Raw genomic sequence first — 22,768 nt, 5'->3', positions numbered from 1 at the left:
AGGAGAAATGGAAGCAGGATTGTCGTAAACTGATGTGGGACAGTGGTTTAATGTGAATCGTCCTTTTGTTTCTCGGATGAGGCGACCGTTTATAGAGACCGAAACTGTATCCCGAAGACCTATGACATCAGAAATAGTGAACCATTATTTGGCTATAAGGGCACGACGGTACCGCCTTAAGACTGCGCAGCACCTGGTATTTGACTTCTTAGCATCTACTGGAAGTAGAGGCAAACGATGTACAGAAGGCTTCAGCAGTGTGGCCTTTACTGTTGGAAGCCTGCTGCCTGTTTACCTCTGGCGTATCTTGTACAGAAGGGACCATCTAGAGTAGACCCGTCAACATGCCACCTGGACGGTCGAATGGTGGGCCAATGTTCTTTTCACAGAACAGCCTCGATTTGGTCTGGAGAGTGATTCTCGACCGTTTCGCATCTGGAGGGCAAGTGGAATACGATTTCGGGAACCAAACATTGTGGAAAGATACTGGTTCAAAATGGTTCAAATGGCTCTGAGCACTATGGGACTTAACTTCTGAGGTCATCAGTCCCCTAGAACTTAGAACTACTTAAACCTAACTAACCTAAGGACAACACACACATCCATGCCCGAGGCAGGATTCGAACCTGCGACCGTAGCGGTCGCGCGGTTTCAGACTGTAGCGCTTAGAACTGCTCGGCCACACCGGCCGGCGAAAGATACTGATGTGAAGGAGGATCCCTAATGGTATGGACAGGGATTATGTTGAACTCCTCGAACAAGCGACCACCTCTTCATGAAACTGTACAGGCGAAGATGCAAGATCTAACTACTGTCAGGTACCGTGAGGAGATGTTGGGATCTCAACGATAATGCTCGATTTCATAGAACACAGTTGGTTGATTTTTCTTTGGAAACTGAAGATATTGCACGCATGGCGTGGCCTGTTCCCTCTCTCTATTTGAATCCCACGGAGCGTGTCTGGGATGCACTAGCGAGACGGCTTGCTTCACGTCAGCATCCAGCAACCACTGTCCAAGACCGACAGCAGCTCTGCACGAACAAAGGGCGTTACTGCCTTCACATGAGACTGGTGACATCAAACACAGCATTCCCCGTCGTTGTCAGGCCTGTGTTGGTGCTGAGCACATAAACCAATTGTCAGTATGTGTGTGCAAATCCGTTAAGCGGTGGTGCGTGCGACGGGCTTTCAAAAAAATGTTTAAATGTGTGTGAAATCCTATGGGACTTAACCGCTGAGGTCATTAGTCACTAAGCTTACACACTACTTAACCTAAATTATTCTAAGGACAAACACACACACCCATGCCCGAGGGAGGACTCGAACCTCCGCCGGGACCAGCCGCACAGTTCGTGACTGCAGCGCCTCAGACCACTCGGCTAATACCACGAGACGACGGGCTCTCAGCCGATTTGAGTTTGAGTTGTTTTGCTCTTAAAGGGCTCCGGAAAGGCTCAAAAACATGAAAAGTTCAATTTTTACTTTTTTGCGTTTTCTGAATCTGCAGACTATTACCTTTTAATAGATATATAATTTATTCAATTCCGAAGACTACAACTAATTTTAAATTTTTTTTAAATGTGTTCTACATGGGCTTGACCCACTGTGGCGCTGTTAAACTGCTGTCAAATGGTGTTATTATTAACGTCCGTGTTCATCAGGTACATTTTAGTGATGTGAGATAAAGTATGTGTTGTGGCTAACCTGTGATGGTTCAATATATATCGCTGGTGTGATTGTCGATTGTTTCATGATTATTTACTCTGTAGTTATCTCGAAAATATTCGTAATTAATTCTGTTTCTTGAGTCTCTGTTTTGTTGAAGTATAATAATGAGTAAAAGTAAAGTTATTAGAAATCCTCTGAAGGCTTTTAAGAAAAGGAGAAATGTTGGAAAGCCAAAGGTATGTGTTATTACTGTAAACAATAAAGACGATAACCAAGTGAGTGAACCTAACCTCTCAAGTACACCTGCCCATAGCAGTCAAAGTGGGAAAGAAAATACTTCACAGAAGAAGCTTGGTTCAATGAGTGAAAACTATGAATGTTTTATGGGCGAATCGGATGTGAATGAAATATTTGATATGTCGGTTCTCAAAGGAATTTTTTCAAACTGTGTAAGATGTATTCATTGTATTGAAGTTGGTCTGGAACTCTCCATATTAAAGCACGTAGGACTTGCTAGTGAAATACAACTGAAATGTGATAAGTGTTCATACATGACCACCTTTTGGAACAGTGTTGCAGTAACTGCAACTGAAGAAAATGGTAGCAAAATCTACGAACACAACAACGAGCTATGCTTGCTTTAGACCAGGAACGCCTTCGGGCTGCAGACAGGGCTGTAAAGAGTCTAGAAATACAAGCAAGAGTAAACAGGAGGAGGAACAAGAGGAAGCTGGAGGAGGAGTTTGCAGAGGATGAAGATAATCCATCCTATGGACCTGGAATGCACTAAAAAGTTAATCCAATCTTTGTCGCTCGATTCCCAAAACTTTTATTTTCTCATACTAATTACATGTTTTCTAAGGATCTTCCAAACATATTTGTTTCAAACTTTCAGTAAATGTTACACAGTACCTTCTGCATAATTTAACACAGCCTTTTTCCAAAAAACTGTATATTTTTGAATATATAAATAAAAAATTGCAAAAAAATGTTGTGAATTTTCATTACAATTTGAAAAAAATCATCTTTAATAACTGAACTAAAATTTTGTAAAATCCCTATGTTAAGTTGTAGCCCATATTCCAATAAATAATCTGTAAAAAGTTCAACTTCCTACCTCAAATACTTTGTGAGGAAAGATGTAATTTATCTAACATTGCAAGTATAGGGCGTTCCGGAGCCCCTTAAGGCCTTCAGCCTAAAGAATTGTTTCACGTAAGGCCTTTGGCATTTAAAAAGAATTAATGTTATGGAGTTTTAAGTGATAGGCCTTCAGCTGATTTCAATTTAATTTAATTTAATTTAACTTGTTTGCTCTTTAAGTGTTTGATTCTTTGAGCCTTCAGCCTAACTAAAGAACTGTTTTAAGATAAGGGTTTGCCTTTAAAATTTCTGTTTTGCTTGAGTTTTGCCTAATTAAGAATTAGATTAGGAAATGAGACACTTAAAGTAGTAAAGGAGTTTTGCTATTTGGGGAGCAAAATAACTGATGATGGTCGAAGTAGAGAGGATATAAAATGTAGACTGGCAATGGCAAGGAAAGCGTTTCTTCAGAAAGAGAAATTTGTTAACATCGAGTGTCAGGAAGTAGTTTCTGAAAGTATTTGTATGGAGTGTAGCCATGTATGGAAGTGAAACGTGGACGATAAATAGTTTAGACAAGAAGAGAATAGAAGCTTTCGAAGTGTGGTGCTACAGAAGAATGCTGAAGACTAGATGGGTAGATCACATAACTAATGAGGAGGTATTGAATAGAATTCGGGAGAAGAGGAGTTTGTGGCACAACTTGACAAGAAGAAGGAACCGGTAGGTAGGACATGTTCTGAGGCATCAAGGGATCAAAAATTTAGCATTGGAGGGTAAAAATCGCAGAGGGACACCAAGAGATGAATACACTAAGCAGATTCAGAAGGATGTAGGCTGCAGTAGGTACTGGGAGATGATGAAGCTTGCACAGGATAGGGTAGCATGGAGAGCTGCATCAAACCAGTCTCAGGACTGAACACCACAACAACAACAATAATTGTTTTACGTAAGGCCTTTGTATTTTTTTAAATTTTTAATGTTAAGTGTCGGACTTTCAGCCGATTTTGAATTCAAACTGTTTGCTCTGAAAATCTCGGATTCTTTGGGCTTTCAGCCTAAATAAAGAACTATTGTAAGATAAGGCTTGCCTTTTAAATTTCTGATCATACTTACGTTTTAAATTATTGGCCTTCAGCCATTTTTAAATTAAAGTGGCTTTCAGCTGGTAATTAAGTCCCAAGGATTAAAGCTGTGTGTTTAAAAAGAATCTGTTTTGGGCTCTTGTAATGTCTGATGAAATAATGAAGTTTTATGTTCGAGTGTAATTGACAGCCCCTTATTTTGGCCCCTTTCCAAAATTTAAACTGCCTGTCCTGTCCTGCAGGTTTAGGAGGGCATTTGAATTTTGGTCTACTGTGCGCATGTTGCAGTTGATTACGTTCTGTATTCTTTACATTGTTTCTTCTTTACCATCATCTGTGTATACTGATCCGTGGCAAAATAAACGCAATTTCACAAAATTTCCGTTTGTTGCTTTAATTTTGGAGACCAGTGATCACAGGCCTGCAGAACATGGGCTGCTTCCACAAACTGCCTCCATTGCTTATTGTTGTGCTCGGTTCTTGCAGATGTCTGCAATCCATGGGGCTGCCAGATCCTTGGTCCATCCAGTGTTGCCATGGTTGTCGTATGACGTATCTGGTGTTTGGTTTCCCTCTCGAGTACCTTCTTCTCCTGTCTTTATTCCGGCAAACACGCTATGTGGCCTATCCACTGGACTCTTTTACTCTTCAGCCTCTGCAGGAGTGTTTGTTTTTGCATCAAGAGACAGATTTCTTTGTTCTTTCCTCTGCTCCATTCTCCTTTATCTACACTACTGGCCATTAAAATTGCTACACCACGAAGATGACGTGATACAGACGCGAAATTTAACAGACAGGAAGAAGATGCTGTGATATGCAAATGATTAGCTTTTCAGAGCATTCACACTAGGTTGGCGCCGGTGGCGACACCTACAACGTGCTGACATGAGGAAAGTTTCCAACCGATTTCTCAAACACAAACAGCAGTTGACCGGCGTTGCCAGGTGAAACGTCGTTGTGAAGCCTCATGTAAGGAGGAGAAATGCGTACCTTCACGTTTCTGACTTTGATAAAGGTCGGAGTGTAGCCTATCGCGATTGCGGTTTATCGTATCGCGACATTGCTGCTCGCGTTGGTCGAGATCCAATGACTGCTAGCATAATATGGAATCATTTTTTCGGATGAATCCAGGTTCTGTTTACACCATCACGGTGGTCGCATCCGTGTTTGGCGACATCGCGGTGAACGCACATTGGAAGCGTGTATTCGTCATCGCCGTACTGGCGTATCACCTGGCGTGATGGTACGGGGTGCCATTGGTTACACGTCTCGGTCACCTCTTGTACGCATTGACGGCACTTTGAACAGTGGCCGTTACATTTCACATGTGTTACGACCCGTGGCTCTACCCTTCATTCGATCTCTGCGAAACCCTACATTTTAGCAGGATAATGCACGACCGCATGTTGTAGGTCCTGTACGGGCCTTTCTGGACACAGAAAATATTCGACTGCTGCCCTGGCCTGAACATTCTCCAGATCTCTCCCCAACTGAAAACGTCTGGTCAATGGTGGCCGAGCAACTGGCTCGTCACAATACGCCAGTCACTACTCTTGATGAACTGTGGTATCGTGTTGAAGCTGTACCTGTACACGCCGTCCAAGCTCTGTTTGACTCAATGCCCAGGCGTATCAAGGCCGTTATTACGGCCAGAGGTGGTTGTTCTGGGTACTGATTTCTCAGGATCTATGCACTCTAATTGTCTTGAAAATGTAATCACATGTCAGTCGTAGTATAATTAATTTGTCCAATGAATACCCGTTTATCATCTGCATTTCTTCTTAGTGTAGCAATTTTAATGGCCAGTTGTGTACATTCACTTATGAAATTTGTTATTAACAATCCGAACGAATTCAAAAGTAATAGCGGTGTACATGGCTACAGCACTAGGAGAAAGGATGATCTTCACTACTCAAGGTTAAATCTAAGTTTGGCTCAGAAGGGGGTAAATTATGCTGCCACAAGGGTCTTTGGTCACTTACCCAATAGCATCAAAAGTGACAGATAGCCATATAGTATTTAAAAGGACATTAAAAGAATTTCTTAATGGCAACTCCTTCTACTCATTAGATGAATTTGTGGATATAGTAAGTGGGTATTTTCCCCAACCCCCCACAAAAAAATTGTCATGTAATATTTTGTATAATGTAATATCTTGTGTAGACACCTTTTATTAACCTGACACTTCCACGTCATTACGAAGTGTCGTATTCATGACCTATGGAGCAAGTACTAGTCTAATCTAATGTAATCTAAAGCACGGAGTGAGCGCCGCCCACGCACCTTCTTCTCGTCGTCCGGGAAGAGCCCGTCCAGCCGCATCTTCCTCTTGCGGATGCCGTCAGGGTTCGGCGCACCGCAGCCCGGCTTTCCCCACGGCGAGTATTTGGCCAGCATGTCGCGCAGCTGAGGAAGGAAGCACAGAATCAGCCGAAACGTCGGCGAGCGCTTGAAAAGAAAACACGAGTCCCGAGTGGGAGCATGTACTGGATAAATTATAAGGTTTGGCCTTTTGTCAATAAAATGACTTTTATCTTACTCATATGAATATTTTTACACAGGGTGCGTAAAAAATGTATACACACTTTGTACTGTCATAGACAATTTATTTCCCGTTCTACAAGATTAAATATCTGTGAGAAAGTAATGTTATGTCTCTCCAACAGGTGGCAGCAGTGGCAAGGAAGTAATTAAGCGCGGAAGCAGATAATTAAGTGGTACTGGAAGTTTGAGAATATAGCTGTGGTTAGAAGACAGCGGAGAAGTGAGTATGGTAGAGAACCACCTTCCGAGGTTAACAATTACACGTCTACGAGACAAATTCGAAATTCATGGAACAGTGTGTGATGTGCATAAAGGTCGATCAGGGCGACCTCGTACAGCTACAAGCGATGATTCCACAATTGCGGTCTTGGAACTGTTTCAGCGATCGCCTCAATAATCTTCAAGTCAAGCGGCACGTGAGAGTAATGTAAGTGCTAATAGTGTGCAACGCATTCTGAAGAAAGGCAAGTTTCATGTGTACATTCCGAGGCTGGTGCAACAGCTAAGTGACGACGATCCAGGTCGAAGGTTAGAACTTTTCAGGAGATGGTGAGACGTGAACTGGGATTTATGGGTAGCATAATTTGGTCGGATGAAGCCCAACTCAATGGAACTGTCAATAGGCACAATTGTGTGTACTGGATGAAGATAATCCTCAGATTACAGTTAAAAAGGCTGTGAATTTGCCTGGTATAAGTGTGTGGTCTGGTTTGTCTGCAAGGGGACTCATTGGGACTTTCCGCTTTGAAGGTACTGTTACTGGAGAAACGTACCTAACAATGCTTGCTGACTCCATATTCCCTGCCATTCTTGCATTATACGGTAATGATGAGTTTTATTTCCAACAAGATGGCGCCCCGCCGCACTATCATAGGGACGTACGAGCATACCTGGATCACAGTGTGCCAGGCCAGTGGATAGGACGCAGGGGACCAATCGAGTTTCCTGCACGCTCTCCAAACCTCACGCCGCTGGGTTTCTTCTTATGGGGCACAGTAAAAGATGAGGTGTACAAGCGTAAACCACGCAACGTGGACACACTTTGCAATGGGATTCAGGCGGTGTGCGCAGAAATCTCATTGGACACTTTGGTACGATGTACGGAATCAGCGGTGACTCGTACTCAGAAATGTATTGATGCTGAAGGCCATCAGTTTGAACATTAATCACATTTGCAAAGTACATTTATTTTTCCAATTGGACTTTAAGCTTTCGATTTCCAGAAATTTTCCTATGACGCTTAAAAGTGTGTATACATTTTTTTGACGCACCCTGTATGTGTTTGGAGAGAGAGAGATTGATTTTTGATTGAGATTTTTACTTTAAGTCGTAACTGGTACCTGAATTTTGCTTGCTGCCTCCTTGAACGATCAGTTTCTGCACCACTTGGTGACGTATTACAATTTGGAGGAAGTTACTGTTCTTTAAGGTTTAAAATACGGCTCCGTTAGTTACTTGGACGTATTGCGGATAGCTTTGAGCCCAAGTTTTCGTAGTCTTCATACCTAAGAGACCACTGTTGTTAAGTAAATAAGATCAAACAGCAATCCGCTTTTCGTGAGAAAAGGAGATTGCTTGGCACACAAAGTTTCTTCAAACTACACGCCCTGCTGCATCAAAATTTGACAGTGGAGTTCAGCAGCATAGTATTGTACAAGAACATAATCCAGTTAAATTCTGTCGATTGATAGATGGCGACGACAATGAAGTTCACCTCCTTTTCCAAAAACAAGATATAATTCTATTCTTCACTTCCTGAAAATTTGTATACATAAATGTTTGGCAACCTTTACACGTACTTTACTCGGTTTTGTCACTAAAATATCAATTTTCATTAAATGTAACAATACGTTCTGAGCGACGGCCTAGCAACACGTCCTCTTCCCACAAGATACAGATTAACAGTCCTTTTTTTTAATAAATCGATTGTCTTTTTTTTATAAGAGTCCATACTCAAAGATTCACAACTACCATCGTTGCGGGGAGGCGCGCTAAAGAGTTTCTTGCTGTCCAGATGCGCTTCACTTCTTCAAGTACTTTTTAAATCACATTTACATGTACCGTATTTACACACATTACTGAGCTTCCCAGAATAAAATCAGGCACAAATTAGTTACAAAAGGAAAGCAGTGAGGCACACACAACATTACAAGCACAAACACATGGGGAAAGCAGTGGCTTGCGTGAGAGACCTGTCAGTTAACACGGCGCACGTTCAGTAACTAGAAAGACTAACTGATAGAGAAAAAGTTGGCTCACTGCCAGTAGGCTTCACGCCCTCAACTTAACTGTGCATGCAGGCAATTAATCCATCCCGGGAGTTCAGTATCTACAACATTTTTGCCTTTTAACGACGTTGATACGAGAAAGATATCAGTCCTGGGAATGTTTCATGTTTAAGTTGTAAGTCAGATAACAAGTAACAAAGGATCTTCTTCCATGTGATATAATTACAGTTTCACAATTTTCGGATTTTTTTTCCCTTTACTTGTACCCTTGTTTCTTACCAAATTTCATGAGTATAGGTCAATGGCAAGCACCCTATAGGTTTTTCGAGTATCAAAATAAGTGACATAAACGGCAGTATCTTTTATGTGCATTGACTCTTTACACCACCAAAGGAACATTCACCTTAGTATGTGCCAAAGTTCAACTTGATACGTCCACGTGTTGCTGAGAAAAAAGTGTCTTAACAGAGGGTCTGACGGACAGACAATGAGATAACGAAAGACTTTGTTTTTCGTGTGATGTAATCACAAATTCTGGGATTTTTCCTTTAGTTGTACTGTGAAACCTCACTTCTTGCCAAATTTCATGATTCTAGGTCAACGGGAAGAACCCTTTACGTCTTGGTGAGTGAGTTTTCGAGTTTCAAAACATGTGACATGAGTGGCCGTATTTGATTGCACTGATTTAGAAGCTTCAATTCTTTACACCCCCAAGGAACCGTAGACTTCGGTAAGTGACGTCATTTTCAACTTGATACGTATGTGAGTACGTGAAAATAATGATTTTTACCATTCGGTCAGACAAACGGCCGTACAACAAGGTGATCCTATAAGGGTTCCGTTTTTACTGACTGATGTTCAGAATCCTTAAAAGTACTTCTTACAAAATGAGACTTTTACTACTTCTCAACATAATTCCCCCAATAATAATACATTTGTTACGACGGCGAATTAGCTTTTTTTAATATTTGAGGCACAAAAAAATCTAGTTTGTTGTCTGAGTCATTTTACCACAAATCCTTGAACCCCTTCCTTATAACCGAACTTTTTCCTCCTCTAGTGGACCAGACAAATGAGGGAGCCAAATCTGGACTGTAGGGACGATGACGTAGTATCTTCCAACCCATTTTTCCAGTACCGTCTTGGGTCATATCGGCAGTGAGAGGGCGAGCATTGTCGTGTAGCAATATCGTTGCCTTTTTTATTTGAGATCCGCGACGTTTTTTTCTCACTGCCACCTTCACTTTGTTCATCGGCATATCTGACATCAGTAGGTGCTGTTTATTGTACGCAGATATTCCAAATAATCCCAAAAGACGACACCTTGATCAGCATTAAGAATGGTCGACATGACTTTTCCAACCGATACTTGCGTTCTGAATTTCTTTTCGACACGTGAGATGGTGTTGTACCACTCCATGCCTTGTCTTTTGGACTTTAGTTCATGGTGAGCCTAAGTTTCATTTCAGAATGTCAAATCAAGTACCCTTCAGCCGTCTAAATTTCCAAACTGTTTTTTATTGGTCTACCAGTATCGGCGATATATGACGCCATCTTCAGACCCCCTGACCGACGAGTAGGAAGATGCCCACCTTTGGTCCAGTCAAAATAGGGGCCACCATTCTATGAGTGGATTTCTGCTTGGTGCAGCGATCATTTTAAACATTATCTACCACACTGTATCAAAAACTTGCAGATATCAGTCTTTGAATGCTGGCCCCTCGCAAATGATGTTTGAATTGTTCGCTGTATCAAAAATCTACAGGTATCAGTCTTTGAACGCTGTCCCCTATATCTCTATATTGACAGGAGCCGAGTTTGGAATCTTCCTACACGTTGGTCAGGAGGCCTGAAAATGGCGTAACATATCGCCGAAACTGGTAGACCAGTAAAATAACAATTTGGAAATAACACGACTAAAGGGTGTTTCCAGAATGAGATTTTCACTCTGCAGCGGAGTGTGTGGTGGTATGAAACTTGATGGCAGATTAAAACTGTGAGCCGCACCGAGTCTCGGTCCGGCACACAGTTTGAATCTGCCATCAAGTTTCATAAAGGGTGTTCGATTTGAAATTCTGTACTGAACAGCCGTGGTCTCGTAACCATCTCTGGAAAGATGGACGCACAGTAAGTTTCATTTTGTTTAGAAACGGGTCACTCTTTCCAGTTTGTACACGCTTTGAGACTTGTTTCCTCGCGTTGTTGCGTTGTCTGTTTCGAGATCCACCTTGCACTTCTTTTGCTGTATTTGACCTTGATACTGCAAGGGTTAAAATGCCTACACTAACTGCAACTGTTTTTGTTATATGTCCAACTGCAACACTTCGGTGTTCACTAACAATGTCGTCTATACGGGTTTGAAGTAAATGAGTTGACAACTCAGCTTGGCAGCCAACAAAATGTTTCAAATGGCTCTGAGCACTATGGGACTTAACTTCTGAGGTCATCAGTCGCCTAGAACTCAGAATTACTTAAACCTAACAAACCTAAGGACATCACATACGTCCATGCCCAAGGCAGGATTCGAACCTGTGGCCGTAGCGGTCGCGCGGTTGCAGGCTGTATGCCTAGAACCGCTCGGCCACAGCGGCCGGAGGCAGCCAACACGTAGCTAGTCAGTCACTGAGGTCAGACATTTATTCTGTAATGTTCTACCCACTTATCAAAATTTCCGCGGTTAATACACCTTTCACCATACTCCAAAGTCATTCAAAAAATATTTTTGACAATTTTTCTTCTTCAGAAAGCACAAACGGGTCCCTGAACGTCGTTGAGCTAATGTGGAAACTAGGAGCGGACACGCCACCGTTATATGCAACACAGACGTTAAAAAAAAATCCTTGTGTTGTTCTCAGCTCATCCCCCAATGATGCCGACATAAAGTCATCTACTGACTGTTCCATCTCTCTAATTATCGAATGTCCCCCGTGGTTTGCTCTCTCTGTTGATGGCCAGACGATGTGTACGCGTCGATTCAGTACTTTCTGAGTTTGCAGCCAAGCTATAGCTGTCGTTTTGCCTACGCTAGTTCAACAACTCGCCTACCTGCCTTCTTCAGCTGTCTCCAAACAAACTGTGAACATGGCACCCTACGAAACGTTTCCAAGTCCCACGCAAATGCAAGAGCTACTGTAAAAAAAACGTTACAAGAAATAAAAACGTCGAATGTAATACACCTGAACAAAAAGAGCCTTAACAACCAAGTATTTATGAGCAGAAAGTTGCAGCACTTATTTGGGTTCCGACGCGAAGCAAGCAAAAAGTGCACTGGTTCCCCTGCTTCGCTTAAACGGCACCTCCTGTTCCTTCTGACTGAATACTCTCCCCTTTAATCTCGACATCCGAATGCGTCAACTGGAGTAGATGTCAAAACATCTTTTAAAGCAGCACTGTAACAACAATTTTGTCTTGACTACAGTTTTTATTGACTTTGTTACACCTTATCCCTTTTTGCATCTTTTAAAGTATCTACAATAAAGTGGGCATACATGACAAATTTGTGATGAAATCAGCTGATATAGGTCTTATAATTAGAATTTCCCCGAGACATTTAAGTCTCATCTTAATCTACGATAATGCCAGAAGCTGCGGAAATGAATTAAAATTTGTACCACAGCCAGGACTCGAACCTGGGTCTTCTCGCTCACTAGGTAGAATTTCTGACCATTACACCACCGCAGCAGGTGTTTTTTATGTAATCACATTTTGTTCGTTATTGTTCTTTCTATTTGTTCGGGGCGGACGTCGCACGATGGTAGTTCAAATTCATCATTGATCTGTTAACTCTGTTTTCTGTTACAGAGGGCAGCTAACAATCTGACTACACACGCTGCGCTACTGTACCAGCGAGCACTACGGTCATCAATGCCGCACGAACTACACAAGTCGAACGCCCATCCCAACACAAACTTCAGTCTGTGCTGCGCTGGTGCAAAGGTCAGTATTTCTGCCTAGTCAGCAAGAAGAATCGGATTCGAGTCCCGGCCATAGCACAAATTTTAATCCATTTCTTCAGCTTCTAGCATTATCGTACATCAAATAATATTAAGTTACACCGAAACATGCAAATGAAAGTTAATACTCACCAAATACACTCCTGGAAATTGAAATAAGAACACCGTGAATTCATTGTCCCAGGAAGTGGAAACTTTATTGACACATTCCTGGGGTCAGATACATCACATGATCACACTGACAGAACCACAGGCACATAGACACAGGCAACAGAGCATGCACAATGTCGGCACTAGTACAGTGTATATCCACCTTTCGCAGCAATGCAGGCTGCTATTCTCCCATGGAGACGATCGTAGAGATGCTGGATGTAGTCCTAGGGAACGGCTTGCCATGCCATTTCCACCTGGCGCCTCAGTTGGACCAGCGTTCGTGCTGGACGTGCAGACCGCGTGAGACGACGCTTCATCCAGTCCCAAACATGCTCAATGGGGGACAGATCCGGAGATCTTGCTGGCCAGGGTAGTTGACTTACACCTTCTAGAGCACGTTGGGTGGCACGGGATACATGCGGACGTGCATTGTCCTGTTGGAACAGCAAGTTCCCTTGCCGGTCTAGGAATGGTAGAACGATGGGTTCGATGACGGTTTGGATGTACCGTGCACTATTCGGTGTCCCCTCGACGATCACCAGTGGTGTACGGCCAGTGTAGGAGATCGCTCCCCACACCATGATGCCGGGTGTTGGCCCTGTGTGCCTCGGTCGTATGCAGTCCTGATTGTGGCGCTCACCTGCACGGCGCCAAACACGCATACGACCATCATTGGCACCAAGGCAGAAGCGACTCTCATCGCTGAAGACGACACGTCTCCATTCGTCCCTCCATTCACGCCTGTCGCGACACCACTGGAGGCGGGCTGCACGATGTTGGGGCGTGAGCGGAAGACGGCCTAACGGTGTGCGGGACCGTAGCCCAGCTTCATGGAGACGGTTGCGAATGGTCCTCGCCGATACCCCAGGAGCAACAGTGTCCCTAATTTGCTGGGAAGTGGCGGTGCGGTCCCCTACGGCACTGCGTAGGATCCTACGGTCTTGGCGTGCATCCGTGCGTCGCTGCGGTCCGGTCCCAGGTCGACGGGCACGTGCACCTTCCGCCGACCACTGGCGACAACATCGATGTACTGTGGAGACCTCACGCCCCACGTGTTGAGCAATTCGGCGGTACGTCCACCCGGCCACCCGCATGCCCACTATACGCCCTCGCTCAAAGTCCGTCAACTGCACATACGGTTCACGTCCACGCTGTCGCGGCACGCTACCAGTGTTAAAGACTGCGATGGAGCTCCGTATGCCACGGCAAACTGGCTGACACTGACGGCGGCGGTGCACAAATGCTGCGCAGCTAGCGCCATTCGACGGCCAACACAGCGGTTCCTGGTGTGTCCGCTGTGCCGTGCGAGTGATCATTGCTTGTACAGCCCTCTCGCAGTGTCCGGAGCAAGTATGGTGGGTCTGACACACCGGTGTCAATGTGTTCTTTTTTCCATTTCCGGGAGTGTATATCACACACAATGTCCTGTAGACGGCAAATAGCAAAATCAATCTGTCCAACGTATACAGGGTGTCCCAGGAGGAACGGTTAATATTCAGTGATATGACAATAACGATCATTCTAATCAAGAAACTCCAGCTGGAATTGCTCAAATCCGTCGGAATGCACAGTGGACATGAATGAATGCAGGCGATCAGACACGTACGTGTCACCCATCATAGTCGCATCTAAGCGTATCAGGGGTCCCATATCACTCCAAGTGCACACGCCCCACACCATTACAGAGCCTTCACCAGCTTGAACAGTCCCCTGCTGACACGCAGGGTCCATGCATTTATGAGGTTGTCTCCATACTTGTACACATCCATTCGCTCGATACAATTCGAAACGAGGTTCGTCGGACCAGGCAACATGTTTTCAGTCATCAACAGTCCAACTCGGTGTTGACTGGCCCATGCAGTCATCAATGGTACACGAGTGTGCCTTTGGCATCGAAACTCCATGTCGATGATGTTTCGTTGAACGGTTAGCACGCTGACACTTGCTGATAGCCCAACATTGAAATCTGCAGCAATTTGCGGAAGGGCTGCACTTCTGCCACGTTCAACGATTCTCTTCAGTCGTCGTTGGTCCCGTTCTTGCAGGACCCTTTTCCGGCCGCAGCGATGTCGGAGGTTTGATGTTTTACCGGATTCCTGATATTCACGGTACACTCGTGAAATGGTCGTACGGGAAAATCACTTCCTCATCGTTACCTCGGAGATGCTGTGTCCCATCGCTCGTGCGCCGACTATAACAAGACGTTCAGACTCACTTAAATCTTGATAACCTGCCATTGTAGCAGCAGTAACCGATCTAGCAACTCCGCCAGACACTTGTCTTATATAGGCGTTGCCGACCGCAGCGTCGTATTCTGCATGTTTCGTATCTCTGTATTTGAACACACGTGCCTATACCAGTTTCTTTGGCGCTTTAGCGAATAATATATTTTAAATAGTGATTAAGTGTCTAACATGCACCAGACAGTATCCTCGAAGGCAGATAGGCTATAGATGATGTGATTCTACGTAAAATATCTTCTGAAGAAGACCGTTTTAAAATCATCGAAACCATAGTCAAGTTTTAATGAACATGTATTTCGCAACCGATTGGCTATTATTCGAAATCCATTGAAGCCCTTGCATGCAGAGTTGCTGAAGGGGAGCCATGTTCAAAATGTTGATATTTTTTGGAGCCCTGAAGGAAGACATCAGTGGTCGTCGATTGCTTCAGTGGAAGAGACACACGACTGGGTTCAATCGTGGTTCCGTGTGCGACCTAAAACATTTTTCCATCGAGACAGTGGCTATATATACATATAAGATCCATAATAAATTCCTCGTCCTATCTGCCTCGTGATGACTGGGTGTTGTGTGCTGTCCTTAGGTTAGTTAGGTTTAAGTAGTTCTAAGTTCTAAGGGACTGATGACCATAGATGGTAAGTCCCATAGTGCTCAGAGCCATTTGAACCATTTAGTCATCCTCGTCCTACAAGTAAATAAATGCAGATAAAAAATACAGAGGTTCCATATGCGTGTAATGTTCGAATAATTGACCCATTGCTTACTTCTCGGCAGATGTGTACTACGCTACTGAACGCAGTTGCGGCGATTACTTTTGAAATAATCACCAGTTTTCTTACTTTTTTCCGTCTGTGTTGTTTTCATTTGAGTGTCTCTTATATAGCAACTGTGCCACCGCCATTTTCACCCTTTATTGTTGTAATTCGAAACGAGTTTCTTAAACTAATAAGGAACATACATACTTAAATTACTGGTATTGTATACACGAGCAGCATTTTTTTATTTACTTCGCTTTACCATGTTGTATTGCTGAGGCAACTAGATATTACGCTGGAGGTTTCAGTAATGAATTTAGATTATAATTGAGAGGAGACAACTGCACTGCATTTAAGGTCCTCGTTATTTCTGCCGGTGACCAGAAACCGTATGCAGCTAACAGCCTCTCTTCACAGCTTACAGCTTCTCTCAAGAGTCTATCGTTTCTCGTCAGATATGGTTTGATGGCATTCAGCAGCTCCGAAAAGCACATTTTTCGTCCAATCTTAAATATAAGAAACGTTCAAACGAAAAAGTACAATTGAATGTTTCCATTATGAGACTACTGAAGGGCGATCTATTTTAATTGTTAAAAACGATTCAAAAGCCAATATCGCACAAAATATTTTTTACTCAAGACAACCGGTTTCAACAGTCTTAGCCGTCATCTTCTGGTCAAAAATTTTTTGTGGTAAAACATGTTCATTTTACGCTGAATCTCACGCAAAAGATGTCAAATGGATAAAGCTCGGCACATTATAACGTTTGTCACCGCCAAATTATTTAAAAACATTCTGCACCTTGTCCAAAAGGCCATGTCTACATACATGTTGCTCACAGATGCTTGTTACATGATAAAAATACGGTACACAACAGCACATATGATTACACATGCTGAGCACATAGTAGACAGTCCGAATCGACTTTCAATCCACTTCACGGAACTATTCATACAGAAGCTCTCCTGCGAACCTTGCAGAACTAGCACTCCTGGAAGAAAGGATATTGCGGAGACATGGCCTAGCCACAGCCTGGGGGATGTTTCCAGAATGAGAATTCTCACTCTGCAGCGGAGTGTGCGCTGATATGAAACTTCCTTTCTTTCAGGAGTGCTAGTTCTGCAAGGTTCGCAGGAGACCTTCTGTAAAGTTTGGAAGGTAGGAGACGAGGTACTGGCGGAAGTAAAGCTGTGAGGACGGGGCGTGAGTCGTGCTTGGGTAGCTCAGCTGGTAGAGCACTTGCCCGCGAAAGGCAAAGATCCCGAGTTCGAGTCTCGGTCCGGTACACAGTTTTAATCTGCCAGGAAGTTTCATATCAGCGCACACTCCACTGCAGAGTGGAAATCTCATTCTGAAGGGCGACGGTTCAATCCCTCGTCCGGCCATCCTCATTTAGGTTTTCCGTGATTTCCCTAAATCACTCCAGGCAAATGCCGGGATGGTTCCTCTCAAAGCGCACGGCCGACTTCCTTCCCCAATCCGATGAGACCGATGACCTCGCTGTCTGGTCTCCTTCCCCAAACACCCCAACCCAACCGTCATTCTGGAGACTATAAGCTTTATTCACAACCTATGTGTTTCTTATTGTACTATTTTTTATAACGTCATTAACCTGTCTCAGAAATGTATGAACAAAAGGTAGAATAACAACTCCAACCTGAACCTGGAGATTTTGTAAGACCACTGGCTGCCCGAAACAGACGATGCAGCCGGCCGGAGTGGCCGTACGGTTCTAGGCGCTACAGTCTGTAGCCGAGCGATCGCTACGGTCACGGGTTCGAATCCTGCCTCGGGCATGGATGTGTGTGATGTCCTTAGGTTAGTTAGGTTTAACTAGTTCTAAGTTCTAGGGGACTGATGACCTCAGCAGTTAAGTCCCATAGTGCTCAGAGCCATTTGAACCATTTTTGAGAGAGAAATTACTGTAATTATGTTCTAAAGTTGTCCGAAGACAAGTAAACGATGTGAGGTGAGACCCCTTAAGCGGTGCCTAACCCGATACCAACAACATGAAAAACTGATATTTTGAGCTCGGGCTTCGAGCTACTCAATTTATTAATTTTGAAAAATCACGACATGTTCATAAGATTTGTCGGCCTGTAAAAAGCGTTCAACAACGTAAAATGGTGTATGTTGTTCGTAATTCTGAGGAAAGTACGGGTAAGCTGTAGGGACAGACAGGTCATGTCCAATATGTACAACAAAATGGTTCAAATGGCTCTGGGCACTATGTGACTTAACATCTGAGGTCATCAGTCCTCTAGAACTACTTAAACCTAACTAATCTAAAGACATCACACACATCCATGCCCGAGGCAGGATTCGAACCTGCCACCGTAGCAGTCGCGCCGGTTCCGGACTGAAGCGCCTAGAACCGCTCGGCCACGGTGGCCGGCTATGTACAAGAGCCAAGAGGGAATAATAAGAGTGAACGACGAAGAACGAAGTGCTCGTATTAAAAAGGGTGTAAGACTGGTACGATTCGCTGATGACATTGCTATCCTGAGTGAAAGTGAAGAGCAATTACATGATCTGCTGAACGGAATGAACAGTCTAATGAGTACAGAGTATGGATTGAGAGTAAATCGAAGAAAGACCAAGGTAATCAGCAGTAACAGAAATGAGAACAGCGAGAAATTTAACATCAGGATTGATGGTCACGAAGTAGATGAAGTTAAGGAATTCTACTACCTAGGCGTTAAAATAACCTATGACGGACGGAGCAAGGAAGACATGAAACTCAGACTAGCAATGCCAAAAAGGGCATTCCTGGCCAAGAGAAGTCTACTGATATGAAATATCGGCCTTAATTTGAGGAAGAAATTTCTGAGACTGTACGTCTGGAGTGCAGCATTGTACGAGTATGTTAGTGAAACATGATCTGTGGGAAAACCGGAACAGAAGAGCAGCATTTTAGTTGTGGTGCAACAGATAAATGTTGAAAATTAGTTGAACTGATAAGGTAAGGAATGAGGAGGCTCTGCGCAGAATCGGGGAAGAAAGGAGCGTAGGAAAACACTGACGACAAGAGGAGAGAGAATGATAGGACATCTGTTAAGACACCAGGGAATAACTTCCATGGTACTAGAGGAAACCTCAGAGGGCAAAAACTGTAGAGGAAGAAAGAGATTGGAATACATGCAGCAAATAATTGAGGACGTAGGTTGCAAGTGCTGCTCTGGGATGAAGAGGAATTCGTGGCGGGCCGCATCAAACCAGTCAGAAGACTGATGATTCAAAAAAAGAAAAAAAAAAGAAAAAATGGCTGCACTATCGGTCGGAGGATGGTATTCACGTATCGTACAGTCATTACGACGCCTTCCATGACCACCAGCGGCGTACGTCGGCCCCACATCATGCCACCCCAAAACAGCAGGGAACCTCCACTCTCTGGACTCTCTGGACTCTCTGGACAGTGTGTCTAAGGTGTTCAGCCTGACTGTGTTGCCTCCAAAGACGTCTCCGACGATTGTCTGGTTGAAGGCATATGCGACACTCATCGGTGAAGAGAACGTGGTGCCAGTCCTGAGCGGTCCATTCGGCATGTTGTTGAGCCCATCTGCACCGCGCTGCATGGTGTTGTGGTTGGAAAGATGGACCTCACCATGAGCCTTGGGGTTGAAGTTGCGCATCATGCAGCCTATTGCGCACAGTTTGAGTCGTAACACGATGTCCTGTGGCCGCACGAAAAGCATTATTCGACATGGTGGCGTTGCTGTCAGGGTTCCTCCGAGCCATAATCCGTAGGTAGTGGTCATCCACTGCAGTAGTAGCTCTCGGGCGGCCTGAGCGAGGCATGTCATCGACAGTTCCTGTCTCTCTGTATCCCCTCCATGTCCGAACAACATAGCTTTGGTTCACAACGAGACGCCTGGACACTTCCCTTGTTGAGAGCCCTTCATGGCACAAAGTAACAATGCGGACGTGATCGAACCGCGGTATTGGCCGTCTAGGCATGGTTGAACTACAGACAACACGAGCCGTGTACCTCCTTCCTAGGGGAATGACTGGAACTGATCGGCTGTCAGACTCCCTTCGTCTAATAGGCGCTGCTCATCCATGGTTGTTTACGTCTTTGGGCGGGTTTAGTGACATCTCTGAACAGTCAAATGGACTGTGTCTGTGATACAATATCCATAGTCAACGTCTATCTTCAGGACTTCTGAAAACCGGGGTGATGGGAAACTTTTTTTGATGTGTGTAAGATTGGACGATCAAGAACGAAGTGCTCAAATGAAACCCTAGTGTTATATCTGGACGTCGAAGAAGCAATGATGAAAAAAAAGAAAGATTCAGGACTGGCAATAAAATTTAAGGTTTAAAGGATATCAATGATACGATTCGCTGATGACGTTGCTATCGTGCGTGAAAGTGAAGAACAATTACATGTTCTGTTGAATGGAATGTACAGTGTAATAAGTGCAAGACATGGATAGAGAGAAAATCAAATAAAGATGAAAGTAATGAGAAGTAGCAGAAATGGTCATGAAGTAGATGAAGTTAAGGAATTCTGCTACCTAGGCAGTAAAGTAACGAGTGACGGACGGAGCAAGGAGGAGATCAAAAGCAGACTAGCACTGGCAAAAAGGGCATTCCTGTCCAAGAGATGTCTGCTAGTATCAAACATAGGCCTTAATTTGAGGAAGAAATTTCTGAGGATGTACATTTGGAGCACAGGATTTTATAGTAATGTGACATAGATTGTGGGAAAACCGGAACAGAAGAGAATCGAAGCATTTGAGAGGTAAGGTAGCAGACGAATGTTGAAAATTAGGTGGACTGATAAGGTAAAGAATGAGGTGGTTGAGCGCAGAATCGGAGAGGAGAGGACTATGTGGAAAAGACAGGCAAGGAGAAGGGACAGGATGATAGGACATCTGCTAAGACATGAGGGAATGACTTGCATGGAGCTAGACAGAGCTGTATAGGGTTAAAACTGTAGAGGAAGACAGAGACTGGAATTCATCCAGCAAATAATTGAGGACGTTGGTTGAAAGTGCTGAACAGGTTGGTACAGGAGAGGAAGTCGTGAGGGGCCACATAAAACCAATCCGAAGATTGACGACTCAAAAAAAAAAAAAAAAAAAAAAAAAAAAAAAAAAAAAAAAAAAAAAAAAAAAATATATATATATATATATATAGAAAAGAGAACTGTGAGGAGGATATGTGATAATGATTTAGAGAGCGGAAATACGTATTTTTGAGTCATGGTCGTCTGTAAACTGTCGAAGTATCTACGTTGGTAAGACAATGGGACTGTTCTACGAGCAGTGAGAGGTGTGACGTGGTCTCCAGCAACGATCGGCTACAGGTTGCGCGCAGACCTCTGCAGGCTTCCTGGATGCGCAGAGTCAGCAGGGAGGGCGCAGGACCGCCACTCCTCGTTAGCGTCGAGAGTCCTCTACTGCAGGAGGAGGGGGGGGGGGGGGGGGGAGCGTGGAAGGAACCTCAGGGGGGAGGCTTTGTGCTGGCTGTCTGTACCCGTGCGTGCGCGTGGAGCAGCAGCCGTCGCGGTGCATAACTCGCGACATCAAAAATGTGGAGTACGAGGAAGACACATACAAATGCGTAGAGAGAAAAGGAGGAGGTGCATCAGGATGTGATGATTGAGGAAGATGAAGGAGTAGAGTGAGATTAAAATGTAGCGAAAGAGTAAAATGAAGAGGTGCAGGAAGACAAGTGTAACACGTACCCGACTCATACGGTAATAGTTGGTGGTGACTTTAAGGGGGGTAGGACGTCAAACGGGCCGACTTGGAGCAGGAGAGGAATCTCAGGACATTTTAATTTCCACTGTCTATACTTTTACAAATAAATTCATAAAACTTTGTCAGCATCACCAGGCAGGATTCAGGATTCACACCCATTGCAGTGGAAGTTCAAAAACATAACAAAGTAATTTTTTTTTACGTGTGAAATTTCATCATTTCTTTCACTTACTAATGGCTGCATTTGTTGCTATAGGTACACTTTTCTTCATAAGCTAGAGAGATTCTTCGATGAATTTTGCACAGCATACATACCATACTCACGGGTGTATGAAACTCTAGAATTTATTTAATTTATGAAAAAAAACGAATGAACTGTTATATTTTAAACTTCATGCTTAGAAAAAACACAAATTTTATAGTTAATTACCTCAATTTTTACCACAGTTTTTAATAGATTTGGAAAATTCAATAGTTTCATACACCTTTAAGTATGCTGTGCAAAATTCATCGAAGAATCTCTCTTACTTGTGAAGAAAAGTGTACCTATAGCAACAAGTGCTGCCATTACTAAGTGAAAAAAAATGATGAAATTTCACACGTAAAAAAAATTACTTCGTTATGTTTTCGAACTTCCGCTGCTATAAGAGTGAATTCTGAATCCTGCCTGGTGATGCTGACAAAGTTTTATGAATTTACTTGTAAAAGTATAGACAGTGGAAAATAAAATGTCCTGTAGTGCCTCTCCTGCTCCAAGTCGGCCCGTCCGACGTCCTACCCCCCTTAATTTACCCTCGATATGTTGGCGAAAATACACGTTTAATTCCGGAGGTACGCATAAAATATACAAAATTGTGCTAAACGGATTCTCTGAAAATTATTTCCAGCTGTTTGTCCATGAGCCCGCGCGTATAGTAAACGGCTGTGAAAATACATTTGACCTCTTAGCAACAAACAAAGGCTCTGAGCACTATGGGGCTTAACATCTCAGGTCATCAGTCCCCTAGAACTTAGAACTACTTAAACCTAACTAACCTAAGGACATCACACACATCCATGCCCGAGGCAGGATTCGAACCTGCGACCGCAGCAGTCACGCGGTTCCGGACTGAAGTGCCTAGAACCGCACGGCCACCGCGGCCGGCTCTTAGCAACAAATAATCCTGAGATAATAACGAGCATCAAGACCGATACTGGGATGAGTGGACTTAAGAGTTGTCGTAGCGAGGTTGAATATTGTAATCCCTAAATCCTCGAAAAATAAATGAAAAATATACCTATTCAAAAAAGCAGATAAAAATTCACTTGACGCCTTCCTGAGAGACAATCTCCACTCATTCCAAATTA

General features: G+C 43.7%; 1 protein-coding gene across 1 annotated transcript in view; it reads right to left on the bottom strand.

The window, feature by feature from the left end:
• The window catches only part of LOC126428230 (uncharacterized), a 362,438-nt gene that overhangs the window by 87,261 nt on the left and 252,409 nt on the right, over nt 1-22,768 (bottom strand). The window contains exon 3 of the mRNA XM_050090146.1: nt 6,121-6,243. Coding sequence (XP_049946103.1) covers nt 6,121-6,243 — 123 coding nt within the window. The remainder of the gene's footprint in view (nt 1-6,120; nt 6,244-22,768) is intronic.

Source organism: Schistocerca serialis, chromosome 12, assembly GCF_023864345.2.
Source record: "Schistocerca serialis cubense isolate TAMUIC-IGC-003099 chromosome 12, iqSchSeri2.2, whole genome shotgun sequence".
NCBI lineage: Eukaryota > Metazoa > Arthropoda > Insecta > Orthoptera > Acrididae > Schistocerca > Schistocerca serialis.
This window is presented reverse-complemented; position numbering and strand designations above follow the sequence as displayed.